The sequence below is a fragment of the Ananas comosus genome, linkage group 18 (assembly GCF_001540865.1).
Source record: "Ananas comosus cultivar F153 linkage group 18, ASM154086v1, whole genome shotgun sequence".
Taxonomy (NCBI): Eukaryota; Viridiplantae; Streptophyta; class Magnoliopsida; order Poales; family Bromeliaceae; genus Ananas; species Ananas comosus.
The window spans coordinates 7,917,275-7,932,389 of NC_033638.1; the positions used below are offsets into that span (position 1 = coordinate 7,917,275).

General features: G+C 37.9%; 2 protein-coding genes across 2 annotated transcripts; both read left to right on the forward strand.

Annotated features, from left to right (window-relative positions):
* Positions 4,190 to 9,104, forward strand: LOC109723665 (argininosuccinate lyase, chloroplastic). The gene is made up of 7 exons (XM_020252096.1): positions 4,190 to 4,656; positions 5,293 to 5,556; positions 5,837 to 5,953; positions 6,465 to 6,613; positions 7,644 to 7,935; positions 8,022 to 8,186; positions 8,553 to 9,104. Exons 1-7 carry the CDS (start codon positions 4,330 to 4,332, stop codon positions 8,808 to 8,810), a joined length of 1,572 nt encoding a protein of 523 aa, XP_020107685.1. The 5' UTR covers positions 4,190 to 4,329; the 3' UTR covers positions 8,811 to 9,104.
* LOC109723668 (outer envelope pore protein 16-2, chloroplastic) lies at positions 9,995 to 13,266 on the forward strand. The gene is made up of 7 exons (XM_020252100.1): positions 9,995 to 10,175; positions 10,950 to 11,001; positions 11,089 to 11,166; positions 11,996 to 12,027; positions 12,153 to 12,186; positions 12,610 to 12,677; positions 12,936 to 13,266. The coding sequence occupies exons 1-7, from the start codon at positions 10,041 to 10,043 to the stop codon at positions 13,077 to 13,079; spliced, it is 543 nt and encodes a 180-aa protein (XP_020107689.1). The 5' UTR covers positions 9,995 to 10,040; the 3' UTR covers positions 13,080 to 13,266.

The window sequence follows — 15,115 nt, forward strand, 5'->3', positions numbered from 1 at the left end:
AAAAATATAGATTTAATAAATAATATAAAATAATTAGATTTTAAATTTGAGACGTTTAATATCAATTATTAATTTTTTTTATTACTCATGATAAAGACAGTTGCTGAATTCTGCTAAACCATACATGTGTTCCTCATAAAAACTGTGGTCCCAAACCTTTTTTTTTTGGTTCGAGGGGAAAAAAAGAAGAGAAATTTCTTGCGATTGAGATGGGAGACCGATTTATACTTGAGCGCATGTCACATGTCTAATCTTTTAATTAGCTGTTGTATGATTTAAAAAGGGAAAACTTCAAAAACCTTCCCTGTGATTTCGTGCTTTCTCACTTTAGTACCCTGTGGTTTAAAACGTATCAATTTGCCTCCCTGTGGTTTCGTTTTTCTCTTTTTGTTATCAATTTTATTATTATTATTTTTTTAAATCAGTGACAAAGTTAAAATTAAAGGATACTAAAGTGAATATTCGATAAATATAGATGGTTATCTGAAGTTTTTTGTATATAATTTAACGAAATGTTAACGAAAAAGCTTCCGAAAAGATAAAAATGAAACCACAGGGGGGCAAATTGATACGTTTTAAACCACAGGATAGTAAAGTGAGAATGCATGAAACCACAGGGGGGTTTTTGAAGTTTTCCCATTTAAAAATGGCACTTTAGAATCCTATGATCTAATCTTTTTGTTTTTATTTATTGAAAGGATCTGTTGCTAAATCCGGTATTAAATTACTGTATTTTATAAATCGTAGAAATATTAAAATTCGCATATGAATAATTTTAAATCGAATAATTAGTAAGAGAGTTTAAATAGTTAGCCTTTGTTTGGTTGGGGGTTAAGGGGTGGAATAACTCCTTAACCCCCATATTATTCCCAAACACTCCAAAAATAGGTGGGGTTAGCTAATCCCACCTCAAATGGGCTATCCCGGATTAGCTAATCCCACCTAACCCCTCTTAACCCTATTAATGAAATAAATAGTTTTTTCTTAACCCCGAACCAAACGGTAGCTTAATGTATACCTGTGGGTAACGTGGGTTCACACTTAATAAGTTTAATTTTTTAGACTAATAAATGAGTTATCAGATATATCACTTTTCAGACTCGTGTGAGTTTATATTAGACTCAAAAATTTTTAAAAAGTAATATTAGAGCTGATGATTTGACAATCTTAATTTATTCATCTAAGTTGTAAGATGATTAGATAAAATTTTCTACTTGAATATAATTCGAATTTTAATCGAAATAAAATGTACGAATCCAAAATTTCGAATGTAATCTTTTATTGCCATCCTGTTGCCGTACTAGCCACACGGGACCTCTTCCCATTAATCCCACATCGGCCGGATATGATAAAGGCTTTGGACGAGGCTTGTATATAAAGTCGAGGACTTTACAATTTGAAGTTCTGCGGCTGGGACAAATATTTTATTTGTACCGTGTCCAAATAATTTATTTGTTTGGGTTGTTTGGGCATGATGTCCAGATGGGTGTAGTGGCGCTTATCCGCACCCTTTTTTTTTTTCTTTTTTTTCTCTCTCTTTCTATAAAGCAACTTCCTTTTCTCTTTCTCTCTTTCTCTTTCTAAAGACCGACTCTATGGGTGCCGCTACATACGTGGCACCTATCTGAGCACTATGTTTATAAAATTTTTGTCCATGCAGTTGCATGGTGAGCACAGAGTGAACTATTCGGATAAAAATTTTATGGGCACCATGTCCAAACAAATGCCCAAACAATTTGTTTGGGCATGGTGCCCGAATGGGTGCCACGTGTGCAGCGGCACCTATCCGCACCCTCCTTTCCCCCTCTTTCTCTTTCTTCTTATAAACCGAGCCCACCATTNCAAAAGAAAAAAAAAAATTGGTCGGCTCGGTTTTTAGGAAGAGATAGAAAGAGAGGGGGAAGGGAGGGTGCGGATGGGCGCCTCTGCACACGTGGCGCCCATCCGGGCACCGTGCCCAAACAAATTAGGCACGGTGCTCATAAAATTTTTGTCCAAACTAATTTTTCGCCTTTTACTCGCCACATCAAGCAGCATACACCAATTTTTGAAGGAATCCCCATTTCTCTTAGGTGGGGCCCAACAACTCCGAATTAAAATATATTTTATTATTTTATTTAATAGGATGAGTAGGGTTATTATATTTTCATGAGAATAGAATTTTTTGTACTTATAAGTTATTTTTTATGATGGGACTTTCAAATCGATAATCTACTTCGTTAAATATGATTTAGAGTATTTTTGATTAAACAGGGATTCACCCTGTTTGAAGAGGGGGTACAGTAGTGAGAGAAGGAGGCTTGCTCAAATGAGGCCACAGGATCGGGGACATCAAAATAAAACAAAACTAAGAAACAAAGCAAACAGAGCAAAACAAAAGTAAGAGAACGCCTCAGTAAAGTCTGTCTCTCTTAGCCCCTTCCCACGGACATCCACAGGTTGACTAAGCAGCAAACAGTCTTCCCCATATCCCCATGAGAGGAGCGCCGATTATTAAAAATTCTCGAATTCCTCTCCTTCCATAATTCCCAGCATGTAGCCGCAAAGGAGAGATCGAACAAAGATTTCGCAGGTCCCGCCATCGAGTCTCTACAATGCGCCCATCTGACGGAGATATCCCCGTCAGATGAATCCAATGACGCAGCAACGGTCGAAATGCTAGATAGGACCGCATTCCACAGAGCTCTCGCAAAAATGTAGCCAAAAAGGAGATGATTCAGATTTTCCTCGTTGTTGAAGCACAGTACACAAATTGAAGGACCCTGCCATCCGCGTTTCCGTAAGATTTCGGCCGTCAAAATCCTATTCCTCGCTGCCAACCATAAGAAGATTCTGATCCTGAGTGGAGCCGTTAATTTCCATAAAAATGGTAGTTTGCAATCCGCCACTCCCCGAGTTGCGAGGAAATCATAAGCGCTTTTGGTCGAGAAATTCCCATTTAAGTTCCACCTCCAAGTGACCGAATCCTCCATTTCAGCGTTTATAGAGGTGTTGGACACTAAGGCTGCAAGCTGAGGAAGTTCATTATGCTCCGGCAAATTGAGGGGGGAGCAGAATCCCAGTGTGCATTGTCTGGCGAAGCGTCGAAACCGGCAATTGACCGAGATGTAGTTCTGCACTGATAGAGCATGCAGGTTGGGAAAAAGTTTGCTCAGTGATAATTCCCCAAACCATCTGGAGTACCACATAGAAGTTACCCTGCCATTCCCCAGGGCAGGGTATTTAAAATATGATTTAGAGTATTTGAAATTTTATTAAATATGATTTAAAATATTTGAAACTTCTAAAAAATAAATTTCGTAATTTTTCGAAATTATAATAAAGTTCATTAAACGGGTATAAAATGAATGGTCAAAATCGAACGACGTTCTAAAAATTGATGATTGGATCCTTCAATTTAAGATCGGAGTTATTGATCTTTATGTAGATAGTGAATAGAATTTTCTATCAAAAATTCAATCTATTACAATTCTTTTACACCGTTAAACTAGCAAGTATTCCATACCGGCCGTTAAAAATTGTCAATTTTGTGAGCTTTTGATCGTAAGATAAATGATGTCGAAATATTATAAAATTTGATTTTTAGAAGTTTTAAATGCTCTAAATAACATTTAACGGTATGAATCGTCAATTCAAAAGTTCTATGATCGAAAACGACTTATGAGTACGAGGGCGATCGTATTCATAAGATTATAGTAGCCGGACTCTAATAGGATAATTATTTTGGTGTTTTCTAAAAATTTATATTTTTATTTTTCTTCGAAATGTAAATGCTGGAGAAAATTTAAATTTGCCTTTTTGTTCTTTCTCCTTACTCATGGCACGTAGCAATTATCTTTTTCAAGAAATAGATAACCAAACATTACATTCAAGAGTGGAAACTTAAAAAAGTTTATATGGATTTTATATAAATTTTCAAATTTTTTATAAAATTTTTACGCAGAAACATAATTGAATGAAAGTTTTAAAAATTTTGCATACATTTCTCAACAATTTTTTTTTTTTTTGAAGATTTGGTGCAGAGAATCATCAGCGTGTCATATTTACATCACATCAATAATGATAAGCTAATTATATTTCTCTTATTAGAATGAAAAATACAATAACTTTTTTTTTATAATCTTAATGTGACGTATTAATCCAAATTTTTTTTTTAATTGGTCGGTCACCAATATAATCGTCGCATTCTACGGTGCGGAACGCCGTTGACTCCAGAATACTTCACGAATCTCAAAGAAGGGAGGACTCTCTCAGTTCCAACCTACCACCTCAACGCAATACGCGTAACCAAAAACACACAAAGAAAAGGCAAAAAAGGTAAAAAAAAAAATGAAGGCCTTGTTTCAACATCGTCCCCACGGCCCCGTTCTCCACTTCCAGAAAGTCCACTTCGACGACCTCCCCCTCCCCCGCCGCACTCGCCTCCGTCCCCGGAGCCTCGCCTCGGAGGCGGAGTCCATGGCGCTCGCGGAGAAGGCGAAGGGGGCCGCGGCGGCGGCGGCGGCGGCCAAGGAGAGCAAGCTGTGGGGCGGGCGCTTCGAGGAGAGCGTGACCGACGCGGTGGAGAGGTTCGGCGAGTCCGTCTCCTTCGACAAGGAGCTCTACAAGCACGACATCAGGGGGAGCAGAGCCCACGCCAACATGCTCGCCCAGCAGGTTCTTGCTCCTTTTTGTTGTCTTTGTAGCGTGCCCATCAGGTGTTCGACGAAATGCCTCAGTGGTTGTGTTTAGAATGAAGCTTCAGTTTTGGTGAGGTACTGATACGGGGGCGAGGAAAGGTTGCTTTTTTATGCTTAGTGATGTGAATTTTTGGTCGGTTTTGTTGGGAGAACGATGAGGTCGAGGAAAGGTGTCTCCTTTTTGCGCTTTAGATTGTGTGATCACTGTGTTTGGGAGAATGGAGGATCTGCCTGTAGAAACATTTATGTGGCATCTTGGAATGTTACTCGAAGTGATTTGGTTGGTATTGATCTGGGGATGAAGAGGATGTCCAGGAAAGGTGCCTCCTTTCTGTGCTTTCGATTGTTTAATCGTTGTAGTTGGGACAATGAGATATTCTTGGTGCATTCTAGAAATTATGGTGCAGCTTCTTGGAATGTTATTTACACTTTGTTTTGTCACCAAATCAAGATAGGATTGAATGGATTTGACATTCTGTGAATTCAGATGAATTGATCTTGGGCCTAATTTCTTTCCTTTGGGTATCAAAGCGATAGCTTTAGGCCATACTTTGCTATTCTTCTGTCTTTTTGAGTTCAAGGAATAAAAAGTGATTGTTATGCTTCTTTGCAGGGTTTGATTACTGACAGTGACAGGAATAGCATTTTGCATGGCCTTGATGAAATAGAGAGACGCATTAAATCTGGTGAATTTGAGTGGAGGAGAGACAGGGAGGATGTTCACATGAATATTGAAGCAGCACTAACCGACTTGATCGGTGAACCTGCAAAGAAGCTCCACACTGCGAGAAGTCGGAACGATCAAGTTGTGACAGATCTTAGATTGTGGTGCCGTGAAGCCATTGATGAAATTCTGACTCGCATCAGGCAACTTCAGGTCCCTTCTAACTTATTCCTGTAATTATATATTTTTCTTTTATCTTCATGTCTTTTCTTAGTATTTAAAAACATTCAGAATTTGTAGCACTGAAGTCCTGCAATTCCTCTATTTGTGATAGTGGAGCAACCTGTAGGTGTTGCCTACATTCTCAATTCTTAATGTGATTTGATTCTGTTACTTTGGCATGATTTTTTCACTCGAATTGTTAATGCAACTGTCATCAGTAACCTTTCTGTTTGATAATATTATTGAACTAATTCATATATTTTAAATTCAGGTGGCGTTGGTTAGATTAGCTTTGAAGAATGAGGGATTAATAGTTCCTGGCTATACTCATTTGCAGAGGGCACAGCCTATTTTGCTTCAGCATCTTCTGTTATCGTATGTTGAACAGGTAGATGTTTGCTTGATTTATTTGTTTCCTTCGACTTTGGAATGCCCAGAAGAACTCTACTGCTTTGACATCTTTAGAAGAAAAGCTTGTATGCTTGTTTTTTTAATTAAACAGTAACGAGCTGGATTTTCAATGGTTCCTTGTATCTCACCCCTGAACAAAGCCACATAACAAGCAGGAGAAAGGGCATGAGCTTTTTGTCCAGTTAGCAATATGTGCAGCACATTCTACTTAGTTAATCACAAATGTGATCCATTTTTATCGTAAAATATTGGTGTAATTTATCATTGTCCAGGCTGATTTGTCTTTCAATAATCTTAGATGAGCTCTTCTGCCCAAGAACAACCTTTATGTGAAGTTTGATGATTTGGTAAATAATATTGATTTTTGAGTAATGAGCATTGAAAGCTTGAATGGGTTGTTGATAGTGTTGTTACTTGAAAAGCACATGAATATGTCTTTTGAAAGTAACTCTAGCTAAATTTTCATTTCCATTAAAACTTTTTTATAGCTGGACCGTGATGCTGCTCGGCTAATCAATTGCAAGGACCGGTTGAACTTTTGCCCACTAGGTGCTTGTGCTTTGGCTGGTACTGGTCTCCCAATTGATAGGTTCATGACTGCAAAAGAGTTAGACTTCACTGCCCCTATGAGGAACAGGTAATTTTTGACTTGCTTTATTTACTACAGCTGATTTTATATTGGCCTATATTTCTTTTAACTTTGCATGAAACTAGGGCAACTGCAATAGATCTGTTTTTACATTATTTTCTGAGTCTCGTGAAGTTCAACAGAAGCACCTACATAGTACTTAATTAAGATGGATGGATACCTGTGTTTGTTTGCTTTCCTGTTTATGCTTGTATATCTCTGTGTGGTCCACATGTGTATGCTCACCTTGTGATGTTGCCCTGGAAAATTTAAATGGCTTTGAAGGCATTTCTTGTGCATGCTTAGATTGTAAGATAAAAACTTTCAAAGTTTAGGTACTTATTTCAAATCACTGTATAGTAAAATCAAAAATTTGAAGTTCAGGTATCTATTTAAAAATATGCGGTAGTTCAGGTAAAGTCTGTACCACTTTATTATTTGAAGAGAGATGAGTTGATGTTAGTAGCTATAAGGTATGACATAAATCCTTCACTGTAGTGGCTGTGAGGGTTGGCAGAGTGGGGGAAAGTCTTCTTAGTAACAGCCCCACCTTGTAGGTTTGTCTCGTACCATTTAAACTTCACACCAGAAATTTATCCATTAAATACGAATCAAGTTCCTGGGTTGCGGAAAAAAAATGCAAAACTAGGTTGTTGTTAAATAACATTTTGTGACGCGGTCATTAGATGTTTTTTCTATTTCATATTTCCATCGGTAAACTAGAGAAACTTCTCAATGATTTATCAGTACAAAAGGCGATCATTTTTCCTTCACAATTTGCATATGCTTGTCTCTTATTGGTCAATCATCTATTTGTAGCAGAGAATAGAGATCATTGTTTTATGGAAGTATCAATTTTTTCTTCGACGGGTAGGGCATCATGACATTCCTTGGTAATGTAACGCTAAAAGGGGAAAAAGGAAAATCTATAATCTCTTCTCATAAATGAGTAACTTGACTATGCTGGTAATTTGCTCTAGGTACTCTGGTTTCTTCTGAACTGTATCATTCTCTCTGGAAAATTTTGTTTCTTGTGCAGCATCGATGCAGTATCAGACCGCGATTTTGTGTTGGAGTTCTTATCGGCAAATTCCATCGCGGCCGTTCATCTTTCACGACTTGGTGAAGAATGGGTCCTATGGGCATCAGAGGAATTTGGGTTCTTGACACCCAGTGACTCGGTTTCAACTGGAAGCAGTATAATGCCACAGAAGAAAAATCCTGACCCTATGGAACTTGTCCGTGGGAAGTCTGCAAGAGTTGTAGGAAATCTTGTGACTCTTCTAGTTCTCTGCAAAGGGCTTCCCCAAGCCTACAATCGTGACCTACAAGTACATTTTCTGAAAAGATTCATCTGTTACCTTTTTCTTTGTAACTTAAAAAGATTGGATCTGGTGATTATTCTCTCTCGGAACAGGAAGACAAGGAGCCTTTGTTTGACAGTGTTAAAACAATACTAGGAATGCTTGAAGTATCCACCGAGTTTGCGCAAAACATATCTTTTAACCGGGAAAGGATTCAACGTGCTCTACCGGCTGGGCATCTCGATGCCACCACCCTCGCAGATTATCTTGTGAAGAAGGTGAATGCATCATTTCCGTATCTCAAGATAGCTCATGATATATTTCATATGTATTGCTTGCTTAGCCCAGCTTTTAGAACAACTTTTTTATTTTCGCTAAGAATAAATTTGGACACCAAAATAAGCTTTTGGACACCAAAAGCAGATGGCCTAATTTGGGTTGTCTGCTTCTTCCGCGGCTAGGAGCTGGTAAGGGAATTCTGACAAAAAAGTCGATAGCGCTTCTTTGGGATTTGAATGCCTCTGCTCAAACAGCTTTTTTGCAGAAGTTGTGTATTCATGGATAACACACGCCAAACAATGATGTCTCCGAACATTTTGCGGTACTTAACACTTGAAATTTGTCGCATGCGTGTTGTGTTGCAGGGAATTCCATTCAGGACTTCTCACGAAATTGTCGGAAGGTCTGTTGCTTTGTGCATTGCTAGGAAATGCCAGCTCTCAGAACTTACTCTCGAGGACCTGAAGAAGATACATCCCGTGTTCGACGAGGATGTTTACGGCTTTCTGGGAGTGGAAAATTCCGTTACGAAGTTTATCTCCTACGGGTCGACAGGTTCATCAGAAGTAGCCGGGCAACTCCGCCACTGGGTTTCAAAACTCAGCATTGCTGAAGAGCCCTAAAGTTGGTCAGGTTAGAGCTTCGAACAATGAAGTCGCGTGCTCTGGTAGTTGAAATTATTATGATGATTAAAACGAATTTCTTTTCTCTTTTGCTCTTCTTTTCTGGAATGCTAGAGAGTGGGGGACCTAAGTTATTTGGCTAATGTAAAAGAATCGTATTGTTGGATCAGAATCATGTTTTGTTGAGTGTTTCAGGTGTGCTCAAGCTCCTAAACATTTTTCATTAGGAACTGCTGTAGCTTTTGTTGAGCTTATGAAGTGTTTATATGAACTGATTCGATTCGATCCGATAAATAGTTACGCCATTTAATAGCATCATACTTGCTGAATTGGTGAGAAAGTAGCTGACGCGCTCGCCAGTGGCTGTTGTGATTCGTAATTACACCATCGGCTATCCGTCTATTCTTATCAAATTATAATTTAGCGTATTAAATTTGGATTCCATGGGTAAAATTGATAATCGGATACATATCATTATCAAACTAAAATTATTTTACTTGTAAATTATTATTATTTAGAGCAGTTGTTAATTAGACATAAGATATATTTATAGACAAATTGTTGGTGCTTACGCATGGTATTAGTATATATATATATATATATATTATTTAATTCCTCCATTTGCGTGGGCTCTCGCCAGGTGTTTGCAGCGCCGTTCGAATCGCGACTAGTTTAAGAATAAAAAAAAAAAAAAAGAAGAAGCAGCAGAAAGAAGGAGAAAGAGAAATGTACAGGTGTTTTCACCGCACTTCCGATCGCAATTAAAAACTAGAAAAGAAATAGTAATAACAATAACAATACTCGAGAAATACGCTGGTGATTACCACTGCTAATGGTCGCGCACTTCCTCCGGAAGCGCCACGACGCATTCCTGTTCCTCCACGCGTCCCCCAGAACCCCCTCCCCACGTGGCAGCAGCAGCAGTAGCCCAGCCGGCCCACTTCCTCTGCTTCTTCTTCTTCTTCTTGAGAGAGAGCTCTTCTTCCGCCGACTAAAACTGCAAACTCGATCATCTCTTCCTGTATCACATCACACTACTACATTACTACATTTCATTATTTATTATTACCCCACCACCTCTCTCTTGTGCGGAAACAGTGCGTGCGTCCGTGTGTGTGAAAAAGAGAGAGAAAGAGCATAGATAGATAAAGGCATATATATATATATATAATAGGTAGTAGGTAGGAGTGGGGGATCAAAGAGAGAGAGAGAGAGAGAGGATCGAGAGAGATGAGCAGCAACGGGGGAAAGCTGGAGACGCGGACGTTCCTGGACGAGATACGGAGCATGGAGAAGGGGTGGCTCTTCGACCTCGGCCATCCCCTCCTCAACCGCATCGCCGAGAGCTTCGTCAAGGCCGCTGGGGTAAATCATTTTTAGAAAGCCAATTTTCATGTTTAGATTTTACGTGATCAAGTACAATTAAACAGATTTTTTTTTTCTTTTTCTTTTTTTTTTTTTACGAGGCTTTAATTCTTTTCCAACCAAAAAAAAAAGAAAAAAGAAAAAAAAGCTTTGTAATAATCGGATCTAGATTGTAAAATTGTTCACTGAGAATCACCTTAGTTTCGAACAAAAGTCTTACTGGCATTTTTTTTTTTTTTTTTTTTTTTTTTTTTTTTTTTTTTTTTTTAATATCAGCTTTCGGTTTCGGTCCTGTGGAAGCCTAGTTGCTTCCCGCATTTGCTAAGTTCAATCTCTTTATGAATGAAACGGTAGCATGCTACCTTCTCTCAAAAAATAATTGCACTAGATTTCTATACAAGTGGAAAGAAGGATAAAATAAATCCATTGCGTCTGAGCAGAACAACTTACACTATTTTCTCTGGCCGGTCCTTGGAAGTGAAAAGTGGCGGGACCAGCATCATTATGTCTGCCCCATCCATCTCCACACTCCCATTCTTTCCTACCATTTAATACATAATTGTGATTAAACAATGTGTTTCAGGCAAAAAGGAGACTTTTTTATCTCAAAACAAAATACAAGAAAAACGTGTCACCTGAATTCGTAGCATCAATTGAATCCCAAGGCCGCTTCTTTACCCTCGCCTCAGCAGCGTGTACCCCAAGAACATGTTGGTAGTCCACCAAACCTACTCATCAAGCCAAAGAAACACAGATAACANCGGTCCGGTTCAGATCGGGGCAATCCAGGCGATCTCTCGAGAGGCCTACTTCACGGCGGTGGAAGGTAACTCTACTAAGTTCCTGCATGCGCTTCATGTCATCATTGACGTAAATGTTGCTTCACCTTCTCTTGTTTAATTCGCCCTCGCAGGCGTGGTCGCAGATTCAGACGGGGTGCCCGACATCGCCACTGCCAGCAGCAAGAGGAACAAGTTCCCGGATGTGAGAGGTAGCCTTACTGAATAACTCGTTGGATCCAAATTATCGGCCAAAAATGCTTAAGTCAAATTATTATTACTCCCGTGGAAACCTCATCTATTCTATAAGAATTATTTTTTCATCTAATATGAGACTATTGGGATTAGGGGTGTAAACGAGCCGAACACGAACGAGCTGGGGTCGCTCATGTTCGGCTCATTTAATAAACGAGCCGAACACGAGCTGGCTCGTTAAAATATCGAGCCGAAAAATTCATAACGAGCTGAATACGAGCTGGCGAACGAACAATAAATTAAAAAAAATTAGATTAAATATATATAAAAAATAAATTTATTAAAATCTTATCCATTAGATTTTGATCTAATAGTTGAAACTTTACATATAAATGAGTCTTTTTATAATTAGACTCGTATTTATATTTTTATTTTGCTAAAAATTAAATAATAAAAATATATATTATATATAATTATTTATTTATATATAAAAATATAAATTAAATAAATTATATAAATATAAAATATATGTATTCGAGTTGTTATCGAGCCGAACACGAGCGAGCTGACTCAACTCGTGTTCGGCTCGTTTATTAAACGAACCGAAAAATTCAGCTCGTGTTCGGCTCGTTTACTAAACGAGCGATTCGATCTCGAGCTCATTTCGAGCCGAACACGAGTTGGCTCGCGAACAGCGAGCTGGATTGCCACCCCTAATTGGGACGTTATATAACTTATTTACCGCAAATAACTATATTATTAAATCAGGAGTGACAATACAAAAATGAATCCGTTTATCATTTTACTTTGAGAATGTTCTGATTGGATCACATATTCACATTGCAGGGGAGAACGGCAAGAAGTCGCTGGAAGTAGTGGTGAGAGGACCCCTTTTTTTGTTGTTGTTGTTGTTGTTCTTGTTCTTGTGTAATTTTATTTTACAAAAACTTTTATTTAAAACTCTTCAGATTTTCTTGATACAACAAGTTTGTAATGATCGCAGGTGAAGAATACTAGCAAGGAGTCACTCCAATGGGGTAATCAGTCTAAAACTTTTTTAAGTTTCCGCTTCAAGTTTTTTTCAAAGAATGATCCTATTGAACGATAGCGGAATTACAATTACCGCAGAAACTATAGAAAAGTTAAAATAAGCTGCATAATCTTTTCACTTGTTTGAATCGACAGCGTAATTGTTGCTTAAGTTATCCAAGTATTCAAAATCTGAGAGTTCTTTATGGGGCATTAGGCATTGGTGTAATTGAAGATTTTGTTCACAACAATTAACACATCTTGAGATTTTTTTTTTAAAAAAAAAGGTTTATGTGGCAACATATAATCCGATCTTGCTGTGTTACGGAAAATGTAGAGAGCAACCTAGATCTCCAATGAGCTCTTTCGCGGTAAATCGAAAACAATAATAATAATAATAGTAGATAAATGTTACTTATCTTTGTATGCAGGAATGGCTGCTGGAGTTTACTCTGGCTTAACCTACGGTTTGAGGGAAGTTCGCGGAACTCATGATTGGGTTTGTTACCAATCTCCCTTATCTTTCAGTTTTCGGCGTTTCCATCTTTTCTTTCTTCTCTGTGGCTCAAATTCCTCGAGGGGTACAAAAACATTTACAAGCTTTTTTCTTTAAAAAGCTCGACTTTAAACTTTTCTGTGCTTCAGATAGCAGTTATGTAGAAGCTTAACTTTGCGTAGGTAGCGAACGAAAGTGTTGTTGTATTCACATTTGTGAGAGTAAGTGCTTCCCACTGAACATGTTTTCGGTACTCTGCAGAAGAACAGCGCAGTTGCAGGCGCGATCACCGGAGCTGCGGTAGCTCTGACCTCCGACAACGCCTCCCACGAGCAGATCGTCCAGTGCGCCATCACCGGAGCCGCATTGTCGACCGCTGCCAACCTACTCTCCGGCATATTCTGATTAGAGGCTTCTTTTAAATTAATATGTCCTCTGCTGAACTCTTTAGGTGCTTTTTTTTTCTTTCTCTGGATCCATAAAACTGAGATGTGCATGCTTTGTTTAGTCTTGGTTATGAACACAATTTACTTTTTGGACTAGTTTGTTCTCTCTGTTTCATGTGTTATGCAGATTAATTTTTGGTGCTTTAGTACTCGGTTAATTGGTTTTTTTTTTTCATTCAAAATGTTCTACCGATCAGATTTAGCACAGTAGGTTAAGAATTTGATGGTTGGTATCAGGGATTCAAATTCGAAGTCAAGTTATCTTATATTTTTAGCCGAGTTTAATTTGTTAAGAATGAAAGCAAAGTAGTATCGGTGGAGTTATTTATATTTTTAGCTGAGTTTATCTATTAAAAAAGAGTTACTTTATTTTCAGAAAATAAAAACGAAGTTGGTTGCATACTACTACTAAAATAAGATTGTGGTGGTGAAAATATATAAAAATATATTTAAAATTATAAAAAAATATATTGTAATCAGACTATTACAATAAGGTTGTATGAAAATATATTTAAAATTATGTACAAAAAATATTGTAATCAATTCGTGCAACGTGATAAATATTTGCTTTATTATGTTTGTAATCTCATATGGAGCGTGCGACGCATTTTTACAGTATTCGTTATATTTGAGTCTATGGTATGATAATGTGATCTTCTCGTAGTAGTAAAACATCATAAGGGAGGGAATTGAAAATTTGATCCGTTAATAATAAGATAATGATAGTTAATATCAATGTTTTATTAATCACAACATCAATTTGTATACTACTCTATGTATTAAATCTAATTAACATGTTAATGTCATATTTAACACTTTGACACAAGATTATAGAAAGAAACTTATATCTGTCATTGGGATCTAAGAAAAATTTAGCTGAGGGGGCTATTCGTTTGATATTGTAGTTGGGGGTGTTTTCATACATTTTCACCATCACAAACTATAGATATTTTATTATTTATTGGCCAATTTGCATAAAAAATCCACAAGTTTTGAGCGTTTGCAAAATTGGGGCTCCTTTTTCGATTTTGCAGATTCGATCCGAATTTTTGGTAAACTGACTAAAATACTTTTATACTTTTTTCTCACTCTTTTTTTTTCTCGCGATTCTTTATTTTTTCTCGCCGAAGAAGACGATGGAGGTGAAGGCGGAAACGGCGCCCATCGTCTCTGCATCTCACGCCCTCACCCTCACCCTCACCCGCGCACTCCTCGCCTTACTCGCCTCTGACCCCACCAAGAGAGTGCAGCGATCCTTTTTTTTTTTCCTCTCCAACTCTCCTCCACCGCCTCCGCGGCCCTCCGAGACGATAATGATGGCGATAATGCGTCGTCCTCNCTCTCGAACCGGCCAAAAGGATTGGGCTCGGGGCGTGACAGCCACGGAGACGGCGGAGGAGGGAAAAAAAAAAAAAAAAAAAAAGGTCGCAGCACAGCCTCGGCAGGGTTGGAGGCGAGTAGGGCGAGTGGTGCGCGGGCGAGGGTGAGGGCGTGAGGTGCAGAGACAATGGAGGCCGTTTTCGCTTTCGCCTCAGTCGCCTTTTTCGACGCGAAAAAAAAAAGAACGCGAAAAAAAAATATATATATAAGAATATTTTGATCAGTTTACTAAAAATTCGGACCAAATATGTAAAATCGAAAAAGGCGGCTTAGTTTTGCAAAAGCTCAAAACTTGTGAATATTTTATGTAAATTGGCCTTATTTATTTTAGTAATATTTTTTTATAATTTTTATTATTAAGTATAATAATTTTTATGAGTAATAAAATGCCATGTTTTGATACGAATATAAAGTATACCCGTAGACAATGTGTAAGATTTAAATCCTGCATATTGACAGTTTATTAATTTTTTAATTTTTGTGCTATCATATTTTGGTAATAATAAAAAATTTAAAAAAAGTATGTCCTAAAATGAGTGAAATATAAGATTTATATTTATATGTAAAAGTGTACATATTTTTCAACTATAAATATCCCATCCAAAGCTTTGTAAA

Coding starts and splice junctions, on each gene's coding strand:
- LOC109723665 (XM_020252096.1), top strand. CDS start 4,330: ATGAAGGCCTTGTTTCAACATCGTCCCCACGGCCCCGTTCTCCACTTC. Junction 5,954..6,464: donor TGTTATCGTATGTTGAACAG/GTAGATGTTTGC, acceptor ACTTTTTTATAG/CTGGACCGTGATGCTGCTCG. Junction 6,614..7,643: donor ACTGCCCCTATGAGGAACAG/GTAATTTTTGAC, acceptor TTTCTTGTGCAG/CATCGATGCAGTATCAGACC.
- LOC109723668 (XM_020252100.1), top strand. CDS start 10,041: ATGAGCAGCAACGGGGGAAAGCTGGAGACGCGGACGTTCCTGGACGAG. Junction 12,028..12,152: donor AGAAGTCGCTGGAAGTAGTG/GTGAGAGGACCC, acceptor TAATGATCGCAG/GTGAAGAATACTAGCAAGGA. Junction 12,187..12,609: donor CAAGGAGTCACTCCAATGGG/GTAATCAGTCTA, acceptor CTTTGTATGCAG/GAATGGCTGCTGGAGTTTAC.